Source organism: Bos mutus, chromosome 18 (assembly GCF_027580195.1).
Source record: "Bos mutus isolate GX-2022 chromosome 18, NWIPB_WYAK_1.1, whole genome shotgun sequence".
Classification (NCBI taxonomy): Eukaryota; Metazoa; Chordata; class Mammalia; order Artiodactyla; family Bovidae; genus Bos; species Bos mutus.
The window spans coordinates 57,501,152-57,520,639 of NC_091634.1; the positions used below are offsets into that span (position 1 = coordinate 57,501,152).

The following is a 19,488-nucleotide window of genomic DNA, read 5'->3' on the forward strand; positions in this document are numbered from 1 at the left end:
CAAAAAAAAAAAAAAAAATGTTTACTGTTGAGCACAACTAGGGAAGGTCGTTCATTTGACACTCATTGTTGGTAGAAGGTGGGGAAGGGCATTCCTGATGTGAGCCAAGGCCATCCAAACACCACAGATCGATGGTGAGCAGAAACTCAAACTACAGGCAAGGAAAGGTGCAAATTTAAACCCGCAGCAAACAAGAAAATACTCAGCCAGCACCTCCTAGAGCCAATAAAACGCTTGGAATGTCAGCGCGAGAAGCAGCCATCAACTAGTTTGCATAAGTATTTTTTATATGTATCGCTGCCTTGGTCCTCACTGCTGTGCTGGCTCATCTTGGTTGCAGAGAACGGGGGCTACTCTCTCGCGGTGGTGTGTGCGCTTTTCACTGCAGTGGCTTGTCTTGTGGTTCCTGGGCTCCAGGGCGCAGCCTCAGTAGCGGTGGCACAGGGACTTAGTTTCTCTATGCCAGGTGGGATCTTCCTGGACCAGGGGCTGAACCTGCGCCTCCTTCACTGGCAGGAGGATTCTTTACTGCTGAGCCACCAGGGGAGACCGATCACTCTTTTTTTAAAGGCATGTTTCTCAACACTGCAGGTGTGTGATAAGTTTATAATCACTTTGGGGGAAGTACAAACCTAGGTGATGAAAGTTACAGCGAGGGAGTCCTATTTGCAGCGCTTTGAGGATGATCCCATCACACCACAAACCTAAATTGCACCTAATGATATAAACAGAATAATGATGTGAGGAAGCCTGCCAGCCTAGGAACGAGAAGAAAGAGAGTCAACTGATGGGTAAATAATAAGGCAGCAGAGGACGCTGAAAAATGGCAGCCACGTGGAAGCCAGGGGCAGGAAAGCAACTTAAGAATGGACCCAAACAGGAAAACCATCGCAGCAGGGTAGCAGAGGCTACTCCGTGCTTGCTCTTAGAAGCATCCTCCAAGGAGGAGCTGAAGAAATCTCCTCGTCACATTTTTAAACACGAAAAATAAACATCTTGACAAAAAAAAAAAAAAAGAGAGAACGTAGTTTCAAGGTATCTCCTTTTAGCCCTAACTTCTTCTGTCTTGATTCTGCCTTAGGTTTTTGGTTTTGTTTTTTTTTTTTTTTCTTTAAAGACAATGAAGATCTACCAACATATTGAATGCAGCTTTTTCTTCTTTTAAAACACTGGAAAATTATTTCAAGATCGAGAGCACCTAAACCTTCAGCTGTCTAGCAAGTTGCCAACAAGAGGTGGATAAATAAAGCCTGCAACCCTGACAGGGAGGGTGTGGTTTATAAGGGTCTCACCACCATGAGACCACTCAAGCAGAGTTGAATGCCTGCCATTTGCCACCAGTATTTCTCATGAATGTTCTCATCAGTGAGCTTGCAACGAAATACTGTAATTGTCTATTTACATGTCTACCACCAGCTGGTGTTTGCTCCTTGAGGGTACCTTGCTTTTCTGTCTCTTCAGGGCCTAACTCTGGGCTTTGGTAAATAGTAAGTGCTCAGTAAATGCAAGCTGGTTTGAAAAATTATTATGTGCAACTATATGGAAATTGAAAAAAAATAAAACACCTTAAATGAAAAACAAGTCAAGGAAGGAATCCAAAGGCACCTAAACAGTATTGGAGGCACATTGCTTTACCCCATTTTTATATTAGAAAGAAAAGAAGGATTAAACTAAGTCTCTTTAGGTAAATCAGGGAGTGTTATGAACTGAATGCTTGTGTCCCTGCAAAATTCCAGTGTTGACGCCCTAACCCTTCAATGGCCCAAAGCAAAGACCTCCTCCATTTCGTTGCAGTTTCACGTCCCTCCTTAGACAAGCATCATAATATTCTTCTAACCTGCTCACACAGGCTCAGGAGGGATCTGGACCGCTTGCAGCTGTCATGGTGGAGGGGAAGAAGATGTACAGGAATAAAACCGAGAATGGAGTGCGTTAGGACAGCAGCAGTGGTTTTGTTTGCTGTTGTTTAGCTGCCCAGTCGTGCCCAACTCTTTTGTGAGCCCATGGGCTGTAGCCTACCAGGCTCCTCTGTCCATGGGATTTCCCAGGTAAGAAAACTGGAGTGGTCTGCAATTTCCTTCTCCAGGGGATCTTCCCAACCCAGAGATCAAACCTGCATCTCCTGCATTGGCAGGTGGATTCTTTACCGCTGAGCCACCAGGGAAGCCTTAGGGTAGTCAAATTATGAGTGATCTTTTTTCTTTTTCTTCTGTTTCCTAAATGGGTGTTGTGGTCATATGAAATTTATATCATTTAATCTTTTAATTGCAAGAAAAAATTATGCTGGGGAAGTAGGCAAAACACACATAATCACAGCACACACACAAATATACAAACATACACCCTACACACAAACACACACAGATTCACAGACAAACATACACATACAAACACACAAAGACACACACATCACACACACACACACACAACACAAACACATACTCATGAACACACAAAGACACATGAACTCCAAAGTAAGAAACCTTTCTTGGATTCCTGGTTCTACCATTTGGTACCATTTATCTTCCTCAGTCCCTCTTTGTAAAAATCTGTATAATGGGCTCAACTCCTGACCTGCCTATCTCTGTGGGATAACTGTGGGGCTCAGTGCCCACAAGGCAAGTAAAATGCTGTGTACATAGAAGGGGTATGGTGGGTGCAGCCTCTGAATCGTCACCTTACTTCCCACCACACCCTTGGACACAGTGATGTGGATGGTAAAGAGGATCATTTGGAACACGTCCACTTGCCAAGAATAAAAGTGCAGTGATCAGCCCACCAGCTCATGATTCACGGCCACTGGGGCGAGGCAGAGAGGGAGCTGGAGAGACCCAAGTGCTGGCCTGGGAGTCACGGGAATTCGTGCTGTCACTCAAGTCTCACGTCCCGGAGGAGGGCAGCACCCCTCACCTGAGTCTTCTCGTCTGAGACGTGGGCAGAGCAACACCCACCCCAGAAGGCCGAGGCGGGCATCACGTGACTGAAGCCAGTTCACCACGGCCCCATCCTCACCCAAGAGCTGTTTGACAACGCGTGTGAGGTGATGTAAATGACACACGTTTGGGAAGAGATGGGGACAGGAAGAAATGAACGAAAAGTTAGAGGAAGACCCCACCCCGAGGCACCTGTACACAGCACCTGCTTTACTGCTGCCCCAGAGTTTGACACCAGCAGAAAGCGTGAGGGTCATCGGCCCCACTTTACAGAGGAAGAAACCCAAGGCTTGCAGTTCAGAGTCAACACTGTCTGCACTCACAAAAGTTCGGGATGGATGCACAAGGGCTTTGAAAACCAGTCTCACCCCTGACTCAGGAAGCATCCAGTCGGGGAGTCGGGGTGAGCAGGACGTAGGGCTGGGGTAGCCACCCCCTTCCAGGAGGGGCTGAGCCTTGGCTGTGAGATCAGACGAAGGACAGAGCCAGCCTGGGAGTCAAGGTTCGGCTCCACCGCTTCTCCGCTGTGTGACCCCGTCTGGGCCACGTAGCCCTCTCTCTGAGCCTCGGTCTCCCCATCTGTAAAATGGGCGACATGTCTCCTTCCAGGACAGTCGGGAGTCTAGGCGAGTGAAGTGCTCAGTGCAGACAGCCACCTGCACCCACCGCTGCCACTTTGCACTTGTCCAGGACTCGCAGCTGCACATTTAGAGTTTATTAAATGACTTTCCTGGCACAGCCTCCCCCAACAAGCTGACAGTTTAGAAACCCGAGACGAGACAGGTGGAGGCTCCGAGGATCCAAACAGCAGCATGTATTTTTCATGCATGCTGCTCTGAGCTTCTGTGCCCCAAAGCGGCGCCCATGGGAATGAAGGGAAAGCATGAGGCTAGGGCCCCGGTTAGCCTGTCTACATCACGCAGTGGCAAATGGAGGGGGAAATCAGCCCGGGGGCTCACCTGCTGAGGGACAGAAAAATGGGACGCCCCCATCCCACCCCTTGGATATGGTGACAGAGGCTGACTTTTACTCGGGGCTGGGTACTGCTCACCTGCGTTGCCCCAACAATGACCCCACAGAGGAGGCACTGCTATTACCCCATCTCACAGATGGAGAAAGCGAGGCCTCAGGAAGTGAAATACCTTTCTCAAGAACTCACAGTTATCACTGGAGGACCTGAATGATTCAGGAACCTGCCCTTTTAAGCCCAAGGCGAAATTGTGCGTCTGTAGCCCTTCATAGTTCACGAAATATTTTTCTGTTTGATCTTGTCTGACTCACCATTTGCTATGGATTGAATTGTGTCCCATCCTCTCCCACCCCCTGCAAGTTCACATACATGCTAAGTCACTTCAGTCGTGTCCGACTCTTGGCAACCCCATGGACTTGTAGCCCACCAGGCTCCTCTGTACATGGGGTTCTCCAGGCAAGAACACTGGAGTGAAGACTTCCTCCATTCGATCTTCCTGGCCCAGGGATCAAACCTGCATCTTTTACATCTCCTGCAATTAGCAAATGGGTTCTTTACCACTAACACCAACTGGGAAGTCCTCAAAGTCCTAACCCCCTAGGACCTCACAATGTGACCGTGTCTGAAAACAGGGTCGCTGAAAATGAAATTAGTAGGGTTTACCCTCGAGCAGGGTGGGCCTTATCCAATATGACCGATGTCCTTAGAAGAAGGGGAAATGTGGACCCCCCCACACACACACACAAGAGCACCCCATGTGAAAAGGAAGGCGGAGAGGGATGATGATGCTTCTACGCACCAAGAAATGCCAAAGACAGCTAGCAAACCACCAGACATGCGGTGAGAGGCTGGAACAGCCTCCCTAACAACCCTCAGAGGAAACTAATTCTGTTGACATATGGATTTCTGACTTTTGGCCCCCGGACCTGGGAGACAGTAAATGTCTATTGTTATTCAGTTTGGGATAGTTTGTTATGCCAGCTCTAGGAAACAAATATATAACTCTTCTGAGAAATAGGGTCAGTTGTTCCTATTTTATTTTATTAAAAATTTTTTTTATTTAAAAAATTTTGGCTATACCTCGCAGCATGAAGGATCTTAGTTCCTTGGCCAGGTATCCAAGCCTGTACTCCATGCAGTGAGAGCAGGGTGTCTTAACCACTGGACCACCAGGGAAGCCCCCAGTTGTTCCTATTTTATAGGTAAGGAAAAGGAGACTCAGAGAAAAGAAGTGTTATAGGCCAAACAGCCAGAAGTAAGAGGGTCAGGAAACCCAATGCATTTATTTACTGTCCCAAAGCTTACCCCATCTGATTGGTGCTGCTCTCGCATATTATAATATGAAATTAAAAGGCGCTTGGTCCTTGGAAGCAAAGCTATGACCAACCTAGACAAACCTAGTATTAAAAAGCAGAGACATTACTTTGCCAGCAAAGGTCTGTATAGTCAAAGCTATGGTTTTTCCAGTGGTCATGTATGGATGTGAGAGTTGGACTGTGAAGAAAGCTGAGCGTGGAAGAATTGATGCTTTTGAACTGTGGTGTTGGAGAAGACTCTTGAGAGTCCCTTGGACTGCAAGGAGATCCAACCAGTCAATCCTGAAGGAAATCAGTCCTGAATATTCTTTGGAAGGACTGATGCTGAAGCTGAAGCTCCAATACTTTGGGCACTTGATTCAAAGAACTGACTCATAAGAAAAGACACTGATGCTGGGAAAGATTGAAGGCAGGAGGAGAAGGGGATGACAGAGGATGAGATGGTTGGATGGCATCACTGACTCAATGAGTTTGAGCAAGCTCTGGGAGATGGTGAAGGCCAGGGAAGCCTGGTGTGCTGCAGTCAGTCCATGGGATCGCAAAGAGTAGGACATGACTGAGTGGCTGAGCAACATTGGCAGAGTGCTTTTCAGTTTGCAAGGATTCAACATCTATCCGTCGATGGCACAAGAACCACAAAATCCTTTGCAATTACAGGGAACGTGGTAGCAGCCCCATTTCCAGTGGAGGAAAGGGGTGCTTAGGGAGGAGGATGGATTTCAGAAGGTGAAATTGAAATCAACATCCACAGTGTGTTCACCTGCTGTGGTGTGACCTTTATTCCTGCGTTCCCTGGTTTAAATGTCTGTTCTCCTGCTCACACGATCCTGGTCTGAAGAACAGTTATTTACCCCTCTTCTCTGGTCTAGCGGATAGGCCAGAATCTGTGATGAACACATCAGGACAGGTCCCTCAAAAATGTTTGAAACAGTCCTTTGATGCCACCTTGCAAGTCAGACAAGCACCCTGACCCCCACCTCCTAGGAAGGCAAGTGGAAGCAAACAGACGTGTTCCTGTCCAGCCTCCGGAAGCAACAGAATCTCATCCAGGTCTTGGAAGAACACAGCAAAGAGCAGCCTACACTGACTCCATCCCCGGCGCGAGGAAATCCAGTTCTGTGACTCGTTTTCAGCTAGACAACAGGCGTGAAGGCGAGAACAATCATTTCCTTCACAACAGACGTGTATTCGGAGCTGAGCTCCCAGACCTCTTAACGGGGAGCGCCAGACTGCAAAAAACCTAATCCTGCAACACACCAGGGCCTCTGGCGGAGATGAGTCTGTGTGGCTAGGGCCTGAGTGGCCGGGGTTGCACCACTGGCGCACGCAATCTGCCTGAGACCCCAGGCACCTTCTGCACAGAGCATCCTTGCTTGATACCTTGTCTGAGAGTCCCTGACTGCAAAGACCATGACCCCACGGGGAACGCACTTGCGACGGGGCTGTAATACCAGCTTGCCAGGTCTTACTCTCCATCCAACTGTGGGCGTAACGCCTTTTGGTTCCACCAAACTGACGGAAGGTACCGTTATCGTCACAGGTGACTGTCTGTGAGCGTGTCAGTGAGGGTGGCTAACCCCTGGGACCCGAAAGCAGGGTTCCTAAGTGGGGGCTGGGTCAGGGCAAGTTTAGGGGATGTCAGGGGTGTTTTTGCAGAGGAGTCAGCAGTGTCCCTGAGTCTTGACAGGTGAGCAGGAATTATGCAGAAGGACAAAAAAGAGGGGAGGGCATGGCAGGTGAAGATAAGAGGAGGGATAAAAGCAAGGAGGCAAAAGAGACTTGGGTCTCGGAAGAAGCACTATGGTCCCGGAGGCTGGAGTGATGGGGAGCTGGGCGGTTGGTGGGGGTTTCTCCCTACCCCACCTTCTCCCAAGGCCTGCCTTCCTGGCCTCCCCATCTCTGTGTTCCACCCAATGCACGCTTTTCAAGGCTTGGATGCTCCTACCTCCGTCTCTCTCTAGCTTCCAGGCTTTTCTCCAGGCCAAAGTGTGCACTGGTCACGCTCCCATCCAGCTCCACCCCTCGACGGCTCACCTCCCGCTCGTGTCATTATCTGACTGCTCCTCTCAGCTTTCAGAGCCCAGCCCCTGTTAAGTATCTGTTGAACGGATGGCGTGCTGATTTCCAATTGTTGCTCTGGCACATCACCACAAACTCACTGCTTAACACAACGCAAATGTACTCTTCTACGGTTCTGCAGGTCAGAAGCTTGAAATCAGCCAAGTGCATAGAAACCAAGGCGTCCATGGGCCTGGTTTCTTCTGGAGGCCGGGGCTTCCCTGTCCTTTCCGGTTTCTAGAGACCACCTGCCCTCCCTGGCTTGTGTCCCCACATCACATGGCCTCTCCCTGCTCCACTTCCTTGCTCACGTCTCCTCCGACTCCCCTGACTCCCTCATGAGGACTCGCGGGATGGGATCAGTCTCTCCCAAACAGTCCAGGGAAGTCTCCTCATTGCAAAACCCTTAATTTCATCACATGAGTAGGGTCCCTTTGCTACATAAGGGAGCATACTCAAAGACTTCGGGGATTAGGACGTGGACATCTTGAAGGGGCTGTTATTCATCTTGCCATGGATGAGGATGCTAACGCAGGGGGCTCGATCTGCTGGACAACTAGAATGGGGTGAGAGCAGGTGCATGGCAGCGCTGGGGGGCATGATGGTGCTGACACGTTTGAGGTGCAGAAAATCTGTGAGGTAGGACTTCCCTGGTGGCTCAGATGGTAAAGCGTCTGCCTACAATGTGGGAGACCCGGGTTCAAGCCCTGGGTCGGGAAGATCTCCTGGAGAAAGAAATGGCAACCCACTCCAGTATTCTTGTCTGGAAAATCCCATAGACAGAAGTAGGCTCCTCCATCCATGGTGTCGCAAAGAGTCGGACACGACTGAGCAACTTCACTTCCACTTTCACACCTGTGAGCAGGGCATGCCGGGAGAATGAGTGTGGAAATTGGAAAGCTGTGCATGGGGGACTGATTATGTTAAACTGAACAGTCTAGGGTTTCACTTGAAAGAAAGGGGGACATGCTGCAAAAAAAAAAAAAAAAAAAGGAAGGGACATAAAGCAAGCCTACTGGTTACTTCTGTGGCCTTGGTTTCCTTGTCTGAAAACCGGGAGGATGGGCTAGGCTGAATGTCTGGTTCCATCAGGCCGTGCAGCTAGGATGTTAGTAGGGCCTGAGGCCAGGGATCTGACTGCCCAAACTGTAGCCCCTTCCCTTCTCTCCTGTCCTCTTACCCCATCCTTAAACAGCCCTGCTCTCTCTCTCTCCTCCTGTGTGTGTCTGTATTGAGATACACTTTACACACCACACGATTCGTTCAGAGGGTGCAGAGCGATGGTTTTTAGCATCTTCACAGGGTTGTGCAACTGTCATTAACTTTAGAACATGTTTATCTCGCTAAACAGAAATGCCCCCGAGCCCATGGAACCCATGACCTACTTGCTAAGCAGCCCTTCTGTGGGCCTGCTCCTCCTGGCTTCTGCCAGTCCTTTCCTCTGCTCGCTGCCAAATGGGAGGCTCACGCTGGCTGTCAGCCTATCCTACCCACGCATTCACTTCCTGACCCTCTGCCTTCAGACTTCTGCCCACATCATTCTACTGAAAGGCTTTCTGAAAGGTCAACAGTGACCCCTGGGCCAGATTCAAAGGCTTTTCCTTGGTACCTCCCAACTGGTCAGCAGTCTGGACACTAAGGACCTGCCAATGGTCACGGTGGTCCCTTTACCGGCCCCCACGCCCTCCCCTGCCTGGGACGCCTCATCTTTTATGGGCAGTGTGAAGGGAGGGGATGGGGTTCTGGTCTTACCCTCTTCCTTCTTCAGTAGAAGCTAATGCCTGTGATCTGAATGCCAGCTTCACCGCACACCAGCCCTGTGAGCCTGGGCAGCTTACTTCATCTAAGCCCTCTTTCTTTATTGGTGCTTCAGGAAGAGTAACAGTACCTACCCCCTGGGGTTGTCGTGAGGATTAAATGGGTTAATTCATGGAAAGTGCTTGCTTGGAGAACTCCTGGGGACATTTGTTCTTGTTTAGTCACTCAGCCGTGTCCGACTCTTTGTGACCGACCCCCTAGACTGTAGCCCGCCGGGCTCCTGGCTGTCCACGGGATTTCCCAGGCCACTGGGCACATACAAATATGCTATGATAAGTGTCTGCTAATATTATTTTGCTCCTTCTTTTATTCAATGAGTTTATTCATAGTCATTTTTTTTTTCAATAACTTCTATGCATTGGACTTCCCTGGGGTTCAAATTTCCATTAAATTCAATTGTAAGCAAGGACTTTGGGCATGGATAACTCCCCCCAAAGCCTCACTTTTGCAACCTATAAGATGAAGATCATAGTAGCTGGGTCTTAGGCTTTTTGCATGCTCAGTCTCTGGCTTAGTTGTGTCTGACTCTTTTGCAACCCCATGGACTGTAGCTCACCAGGCTCCTCTGTCATAGAGTTTTCCAGGCAAGAATAGTGGAGTGAGTTGCCATTTCTTTCTCCAGGGGATATTCCCTATCCAGGGATCCAGGGACATGTCTCCTGCATTGGTAGGAGGATTCTTTACCACTGTGCCATCTGGGAAGCCTTAGGGATTTTGGAGAATTTAAATAAATTAATCCATGCAAAACCCCATGGAGTATACAGTCCATAGAATTCTCCAGGCCAGAATACTGGCATTAGCCTATCCCTTCTCCAGGGGATCTTCCCAGCCCAGGGATTGAGCCCAAGTCTCCTGCATTGCAGGCGGATTCTTTACCAGCTGAGCCGCCAGGGAAGCCCCAGAACAGTGCCTGGAATGTAGCAAATCCTCTAGAAATGTCAGCAGTAGTGGTAGTTGTAATTATCCTGCCTTCTTCTCTCGAGTTCAGGTGCGTTTGACTTGCCCAGGGACATCACTTGCTGTTCTACCATCACTTTAAACCAAACCCACATCTGAGCACGTTAATTTTTTCACAGCAGTTTCCATCACTGCTAACTCGAATCACACTGCTAGCAACCGCAGTCCTGGTTTCCCAGACTCGCGTCCCCTTTGTCCTTTATATCGGCTTTCCATCCTTCCCAGTGACTTGGATTCGCTCATTCTCTCCCATTCCACAGCTTCCACTTTTGTGTGGGGCTTGTCCACCCAGGTGTAAAAATGTGCAGTTACCTCCTGCCTGCCCGAGTCCATCCTCCAAACCAATGAGTACACGACATACCTGCATGCATTATGTGCTTCAACATGACGCTGCCAAGCACTCTCCCTACACCCAGCTGGGCCTCTGAAGGAGCTCCTAAATCTTTTCATTTATTTATTTTTGGCTGCGTGCAGTCTTTGTTGCTGCACGCAGGCTTTCTCTAGTTGCGGCGAGTGGGGGTACCCTGTAGTGGAGCAAGGGCTTCTCATTGTGATGGCTTCTCTTGTTTTGGGGAATAGGCTCTAGGGCACTCGGGCTTCAGTAGTTTCAGCGCACGGACTCAGAAGTTGTCGTGCACGGGCTCAGTTGCCTTACACACGTGGGACTTCCAAGACCAGGGATCGAACCCATGTCCCCTGCATTGACAGGCGGATTCTTAACTACTGGACACCCAGGGAAGTCCCAGGAGCTTGTAAATCTTTAAAAGAGGTCTCTACCAGCCAACTGCCGTCTGCCATAATTAAGTGGGACTTTCCGTGGTTTCTTCTTCAGTCTTTGCTTCTTGGTTTTGGCTTGGGTATCTGTTTCAGATAACTGGCTTCATCCTTTTTTACCTTCCCAGTCTGGTATTGGAGTTGAAGTCTGGGAGTTCTTTAAAAGCGACAACCACACCCTCACCCATCCTTGTCTCTTGAGCCATTCCACCCTCCCTATCACTGGTTCAACAGTAATCTCCCTTTTATCATGTCAACCTCTTGCTCTGTGTCAGATAAGGGTCCCTAATCAAACTCAGCATCACATTATTTTTCCTTCATTTATTCTTTTAGGCAGACCTCTATCTTTGTAGGTTTCGTGATGTCATAGAATGAAAGACACATGTATAATTAAGCCTCAGCTAATAACATGAAGAGGAAAATGCAGGGGACCCATAATGAGAGATTGGAGCACTTAAATCAAGCAAATGACTGCATTCGGGCAGTGAACTTCACTATAGCCAAGGCAAAGAGAGATACACAAGGAAGGGCATAATTAACATAATTTACTAAGGGTAATCATACCAGATTGCTAGGGAAACAAATTCCTTTCCTACCTTCAAACAGGAGGATGACATCATCTCACAGACCAGCTCCAGGAGAATTTCTGCAGTGATGGGAATGTCCTTCCCTCTCTGCATGGTCCAATATGGTAGCCACTAGCCACAGGCAACTACTGACCACTTGAAATGTGGCCAAGGAACTGAATTTTTCATTTGACTTAATTAAATTAAATTAAATTTGGATAGCTATCTGTGGCTACTGGTACCATAATTAGAGTGTAATCACAGACTTATATGTAAATAATGTTGTAAAATATCTTTAATGGAATATTATAAAATTGTCAAGACCTTCCTTCAACCCTGTATCTGTTTGCTAGGGCTGCCATTACAAAATATTGCAGACTTGGAGGTGGTATTAAATAACAGAAATGTATTTTCTCAAATCCTGGAGGCTGGAAGTCCAAGATCAAGGTGTTGGTAGGGTTGGACACATTCTGGGCCTCTTTCCTGGGCTTGCAGATGGCCATCTTTTCATAAGACCATGTCCTCACTTAGTCTTTATGCAAACATCCCTCATGTCTCTCTTCAACCTAATCTCCCTTCTTATAAGGACACCAGTTGGATTGTATTAGGGTTACTCAAAGGCCTCATTTTAATTATCTCTTTATAGGCCTGTCTCTAAATACAGTCATATTCTGTGGTACTGGGATTTGCAGCTTTAACGTGTGAATATCAGGGAGTACACAATTCAGCTCATAAGTTTCCTCTGTGTGCTATTAAATAGCAGACAGGTAAAGGCATTTGTGATCAGAAGCCAGAGCTGTATACTCCAGGTGTGTGTCCTAGTGCCATACTTGGGGCCAAGATGTGCTTCCAGGAATTGAGAGATGAAATGATGTCATATTCCTTAGGCCACAGTCTCTAAATAACAATCTTCTCACCCAGAATGTCAACTCATTCTCCTTTAAAGTGAAGTCTCTCAGTCATGTCCGACTCTTTGCGACCCCCTGGACTGTAGCCTACCAGGCTCCTCCATCCATGGGATTTTCCAGGCAAGAATACTGGAGTGGGTTGCCCTTTCTTTCTCCAGGAGATCTTCCCGACCCAGGGATTGAACCGGGATCTCCCGCACTGTAGGCAGACGCTTTACTGTCTGAGCCTGGCAGCAAAGGTAAGGCCAGTTCAAACCCGAGATTTGGACTCCATTGAGCAGATCGGCCTTATTTCCTCTCGTCCTTTGTTCCCGTTCCTCGGCTTTGTTCAGACTTCTCTACCCCAGGTACCCCATACTCATTCCCACTTCTCTGATTGTCTTCACGCTGTCCTTCCTGTGGGCAATACTTTGCTTTTATAAACCCCAACATCATCCTAAGAATCTATATTCTACTAATCTCTACCAAGCCCTAACTCATTCTCAAAACCATCTCTGAACATTCATTCTTCCTTAACACCATTCTCCTCTGTTTTCAAATTCCAGTCACACTTGAAACTGACATCCCAAAATTGAAAATGCAGTTCTTCTGTTTCATAGGTCTTAGGGATTGTCTCAGGAATGAAATCATAAATGTAAGGGTCAGGGAACAAGTGACCTATCCCTTCTGTAGATGTGACATCTTAATACAGTATGAGCACATAGTAGGTGCCCAATAATGTCTCTGCTGCTTGATTGACAGATGTATTTTTTTCTCCCTTTCCCATCTCTGAACTGTTTTTACAGTTTTATGTACAGCTGCACATTTATTATCTGGAGACAAACCTGAGGCTTCAGCATATCACCAAGGTGTGTATAACATTTACAATAAAGTTGAAGATAGATGGCTAAAAAGGAACCCTAATCACCTCTGATATTATTAAATCCTCTAGTTTGAGTTCTCAGAGAGCCCAAGAAAATTTTCTTCTAATCTCTATGGGCTTTCTGTCCCATAGATGAAGTTATAGAGCTGGCCTGAGAAGTAATTTTGTGAACTCATTTACCAAAGGGGATGGGGGAGACTCACTGTAGTCATCCTTCAGAGGTTTGCAAGTAATAAGCATGCTCTGTTCTCTTCAAGCCCAGAAGAGCTGTGTGGGCTTGATAAATAGCCAAGCTTGGCCCAAGTGCAGCTTCTAAAATGCTGTCTGTAAATACTGCTGAAGAGACCATCAAAACGTTGGTGGGTGTTGCTGATGAGTGACTGTGGGTGCTTTTGTTAGCAAACAGGGCAGCCGCCCCTCCCCACTCTGTGAATGACGAGCCTGCTGCAGGGGCTGTAATTCCTTTGCTTTCCTGGTGCCTGTCTTAACCAATATGACGTCTTTGATTTCCTTAATCAAATCAAATTCATTAGTTATTTTCGGCTATGCTGGTTCTTCACAGTTGCACGGGCTTTTCTCTAAGTGTGGTACTCAGACTTCTCATTTCAGTGGTTTCTCTTGTTGTGGAACACAGACTGTAGGGCACGCGGGCTTCAGTGGCTGCAGCTCCTGGACTCTAGAGCACAGGCTCGATAGTTGTGGTGCGAGGGCTTATTTGCACCGAGGCATATGGGATCTTTGAGCAGGGTTCAAACCTGAATCTCCTGCATTGACAGGTGAATTCTTTACCACTGAGCCACCGGGGAAGCCTCAATACAGCTTCATATAAAGTGGTGGTTCTCAACTAGGGAAGGTTTTGCCTTCTCCCTATCCCTCCTGGGGAACATTTGGCAATGGCTGGAAACAGTTTTTGTTGTCATAGCTGGCAGTGGGGGCGGGGAGCTATTGGTTTAGTGGGAGCAAAACCACCCCCAGAGGGGTGAGAACTGGTTCCTGGAAGATTTTTTTAAAAAGTCTTACACTTTTAATATGTGTAAAGCACAAATATACATACAGGACATAGATAGATGATAGATGGGTAGGTAGGTAGATGGTATATCTGTGGGACTAAAGTTTCACAGAGGAGGTTAATTAAGAAAAAAGTATTAAAAAAAAAACTCCATATGGGACAGTAATTTTAAAAGGTTGGAAAGACTGCTTTGTAGAAACTTCTCCCCCACCCCCCGCCACTTACTTGCCAACATATACCGTAGTTTATTCCTTCCAGAACTTACTGCAGTTGGAGAACACCCTACTTAATTTTGTTCACTTGGGTTTTTCTTTTTTTGGGGGGCAGGTGGTTATTTTTTAAATTATGAAAGTGTGATAACACATTTACAGGAGACTTGGAAAATATGGAGCAAGGTTACATTTAGTTTCACTATACATTACAATTATTTTTTAAGGAGATAAATTAATATTTTTAGTTGGGGTTTCAATATCAAACTCTCAAAAATTAATAGAATGAATATATAGAAAAGTTGAAGGATATAGTAGACCTGAAAAGCACTATGAACCAATTCAACATAATTCAGATTTATACAATTTTCACACAACAGTAGGATACAGATTCTATTCAATTTCCCATAGACTATAAACTAGGAGACACTGGAACATATCCAGGGACATAAAACAAGGTGCAAACATGTCATGTCTAAAGGTGTCACTTGAGTTCTTCTGCCCCACCGCTCTGAAAGTGAGCTTGAAGCTGAGGGACCTTGGCCATCTGCTTGCCACTGTGACCCCCAACAATGCATAGTGTTGGGCATGCAATTGTTATTCAGTTCACATTTGCTGATTCAAGAGCATTGTAAGCAAGGAATGATTTCCAATACCAGACCAAGGACCCACTGGATCAACCAGACCCCTCTTCAATTGTAAGCCTCACTTCAATGCTACCAGATTTGTTGGATCCCTTCTGGAAAGTAAGCTGAAGTCTCTTCTTTGCTCCATGGTCAAGTTAATCTCTTATACCTGGTCTCCACTAGCCCAGGTTTACCCTTCTCCCCGACCTCTGAGACCAGCCATTCTACAGTCTAGCCCTTTCCTCTTCCAATGAGAAGCCACAGTGAATACCACACAGATGTCTGACCCATTAAATTAAAACATTTTCAAGAAAAATATAACCGTAGGCTAACCATCTTGGAACTTACACAGCAGAGGAAACGTATGATTATCTGATTTGACTTAGCAATCAATGGAATTACAGTGAACACGGGCAGAAGAAAAAAGACTGGAAGGAAGTAAACCAGAATATTAACAGTGTTACCCATCTCTGGAATGTGGATTTTCAGTTTATTTTTTCCTATGTTTTTGGTTAATTTAGGAGTTTCTTATAATAAGCACATATTTCTTTTACCCTAAAAGAGAAGGGGTTTTGGTGGCTGGGTTTTTAAAGCACCATTTATGATATTGCTGTGTCAAGGAGGCATATATAGGCTTGATCCACGGATCCAGGACTGGCCCTATTTGATTACATGGTGATTCCTACAAAAATATTTTGGGTGGGAGGGATTTCTGTGCTCAGGAAAGCCATTGGATTTTGGCCAACCTAGTCCATTAGGCAAACAGCACCAAGTTTCATGCCAGGATGACGGCTACTGTTTGTCCCAAAGAATATTTTATATTTGTTAGATTTTTCATAAGTGTCCATGATTCCTCAAAATACAAGACATTCATTCATGCTATATGCAAAAACCAACCAAACAAACAAAAGAACACAAGCCCACATCTTTCACAGTATTTTCCAAGGGCTTCTTGGCTGCCTGAAGCCAAGCTCGTGACATCCGGACCAAGGAAGATTTCTTAATGAAATGTCTCTTGAAGCCTAGAACACATTTCTTCGTTTCTTCCTCACGGGTAGCTCCCATGACTGACTTCCCAAATATCCAAAACCACTCCTGTCCTGAAGAATTTTCTAGACACTCCTTCCTCCTAGCCCATCTCCCCTGAACCACTGCAGCCAGTTCACACTTCAGTATTTGAGGAGTTCTTGTTTTGTGTAATCAAGAAATGCTTTCAAATACTAGAACTTCGGCAGATCAGTTAATAAAAAGACTCAAACACTAGATCTAGCAATTCATGAATAATTACAGTGCCCAGGGTGAAGTTAACGACGTCTGGAAGGGGATCCAAGCACCCAGGCTTGGCACACAAATTATTTCAGCTCTGAGTCATTGTCTGCTCTGACCTCGGGCTCATATACCCGCAAGTGAGGATGTAATTGATGTTGCAACAATGTACACACTCTCTTGGAGTCAAGGCGAATCCTACATACCCATCAAAGTTCAGTGACCTACTGGGAAAGGTTCATGGCACAAGAGGCAAATTGACACACGTGGTTTAAGAACCACTATGAAACTTGAAGTATATCTTACATTCATAGCACTCCACACTCTAGGACAATGACATTTAGGATCCTCATTTAAAACAAACAAGCCTGGTGGGGGGTGGTGGTGGTGGTAAGAATCCCTTAATAAAAGATTGGATCTGGCTACCCAAATCTGCCAGAATTAAAAGGAAAAGACTATCTGCTGGGGGAAACATCATCCTTACCTCCTCCAGGGCCCATAGAGAGTCCACCACGGGCTTGATCTTCTTCTGGTTGTAGAGTGCAATGAGCTTGTCCACCACTCCCCGAATGAGGCCAGCACGGCCCTGTTTGAAGAGCAGGTTTAGAAGGGAAAACCCTGCGATGACTTTGTTCTCTTCATATAGCTTGATGGGGTTCACCTTCTCGACTTGCCACCACTGGAAAGAGAGAAGGTGTGGGTGACAAGGAGTCAGTGCTGGGCAGGCTGGGGGGATTCCAGTTGGCCAGGAGGTACCTCTGGCTGGTGTATTTTTGTAAGTGCCTCCTACGCTGGGCGCTGCCACGAGTGCACAGCAATGCTTCGAAGATGCTCAGGATCTAGATCGGGGAGAGCCCTTTACTAAGACAGCTCCTAGGCCACATGTGACCAGACTGCTGAGTCACACAGTTGGAATCGTGATCTGGAGCTGGATCCTGCCTGACAACCTGCTCCCAGTTACTCTCCAGGCTTCATTTTTCTCAGTGATGGGATGTGGCAGGATACTGCCTCTGAGGTTTCCTGGGAGAGTTTAGCCTAAAGCACTTGGCTTAGTGGATGGTGGTGGTGGTGGTGATGGGCTGGTGAAGGGAGCAGAGTGGCAGAGAAGTCCAAGCGAGGTGTGGGTGCGGTGGGGTGCCTGTGGAAGCAGCTTTCCTTGCAGGGCACAGCAGCAAGGCTGGGTGGGGGGGCGGGTGGACAGGGTTGGAAAACACCAGATAAAACAGAGAAGAGAAGCATAACGGAGGAAGAAGGAACAGCATGATGGAGTGATGAAGCCAGAGCGTTGGGACTAAATTGGTGGGTCTCAGCTAAGGGCAGTTTTACCCTCCCCCCTCCCAAAGGACATTTGGTAAATGTTTGGGATTTTTTTTTGTTGTGATGACTCAAGGCAGGGAATGAACTGGCGTCTACTGGGAAGAAGCCAGTGTGTGTGTGCTCACTCGGGTCCAACCCTTTACTACCCCTTGAACTACAGCCCGCCAGCCTCCTCTGTCCATGGAATTTTCTAGGCAAGAATGCTGGAGTGGGTTACTGGAGTATTTCCTACTCTGGGATCTTCCCAACCCAGGGGTAAAACCCATGTCTTGCATATCCTGCACTGGCAGGTGGATTCTTTGCCACTGCACCACCTGGGAATTGGGAAAAAGCCAGGGATGTTGCTAAAATCCTGCAATACACAGGGCAGGTCCTTGAGACAAAATTATCCATCCGTAAATGTCACTAGCACTAAGGTCCTAAGTGGGAAAGCCACACCTGACAAGTACGGCTGCCTTATTTCCTGTCTCCCATCTTCCACTTTAGACATGAAAAATGAGTGAAAGTGAAAGTTACTCAGTCGTGTCTGACTCTTTGCCAACCCATGAACTATACAGTCCATGGAATTCTCCAGGCCAGAATACTGGAGTGGGAAGCCGCTCCCTTCTCCAGGGGGTCTTCCCAGCCCAGGGGTTGAACCCAGGTCTCCCGCATTGCAGGCAGATTCTTTATCAGCTGAGCCACCAGGAAAGCCCAAGAATGCTGGAGTGGGTAGCCTATCCCTTCTCCAGCAGATCTTCCCGTCCCAGGGATCTAACCAGGGTCTCTTGCATTGCACATGGATTCTTTACCAGCTGAGCTATCAGGGAAGCCATAAGTAGGAAAAATAAGTAGATAACTCATTAACAAACCACAGAAATATTTATCCAATTGCTTTTCTCTGTCTTGATTATGTCCCCTTTAGTTCTTGTTAGACTTTAGAAATTTGAAGTTCCAGCTTCTGGAGGACTCTTAAGAGATTAAAACGGTTACTAACTAGTTTAATACAGAAGGCAAACAGCCATGTGATGGACACTTAGGAACATTTATGATATTAACATTTATGTTATGGTTTGTTTCCTTTACATCCTGCCTCCTTCCAGGATTGAGGAAGCTCAAAAAAGTAAAATATTTTTAAAAGTAGGGACATGAAATGGTTGGAAAATAAGTCTAAGAAAGACAGGTTGTCAACAGGGGTAAGGTTCATGCCCAACATTTTCACCAAAACCCAGTCCCCAGGGGCCCCAGGGCCGGCTCTAGAAGAGACATGTATTTGGCCTGGGCTGCTTGCCACAGACGTGGAGGCAGAGAAACGATTAATAACTTGATTCATAGTGTATGCATAGTGCTTCCAGCAGCGTTTGTGAAATGAAAGCTCACTGAGCCTATCGTTGCTGCCCAGTTGTGGTTAAGTGAGTTCCAGAGTCCAGCGCCTGCTTCTGAATCCCACTCTGTCACTCGGCGTGCAACTGTAAGCAAATCACTTAACCTGTGTTCAGTGTCCCCACCATACCTCGCAGGGTCGTCATGGGGAATAAGTGTGTTAACACGTACAAATGACTTAGCTCAGTATCTGGCACGTAGTATGTGGTCTGTAAGTATGAAACCTTTTTATCATCGGAAGTTGGAGAGATATTTTGGCTTAAGTGAGTAAGAGTTTTGGATCTGGAGTCAGACTGCTCTTGAAATGTTGACTTCAATTGTTATTGTCATTACCCTTACGATCTAAAAACAAATGGCATGTGAACACACACTCTGTAAGAGTTTTAAGTGGGAACATCAGTAGGATAGCTGCGTCAGAAATTCCTGTATGAGTCCAACTATACCTTCGATTTCTAAGCTTTTCTCCAATGTACAGAAGAAAATGCCTTTCTAGAACCTTCCAGAACAAAGCCATCATTCCACTGCCTCAGCATGCCC

At 46.9% G+C, this 19,488-nt stretch overlaps 1 protein-coding gene across 1 annotated transcript in view; it reads right to left on the reverse strand.

Annotated features, from left to right (window-relative positions):
- VAT1L (vesicle amine transport 1 like) overlaps positions 1 to 19,488 on the reverse strand; it is a 166,025-nt gene that overhangs the window by 59,177 nt on the left and 87,360 nt on the right. Inside the window, exon 7 of the mRNA XM_005905698.3 lies at positions 16,757 to 16,951. Within this exon, the coding sequence (XP_005905760.1) occupies positions 16,757 to 16,951 (195 nt within the window). The remainder of the gene's footprint in view (positions 1 to 16,756; positions 16,952 to 19,488) is intronic.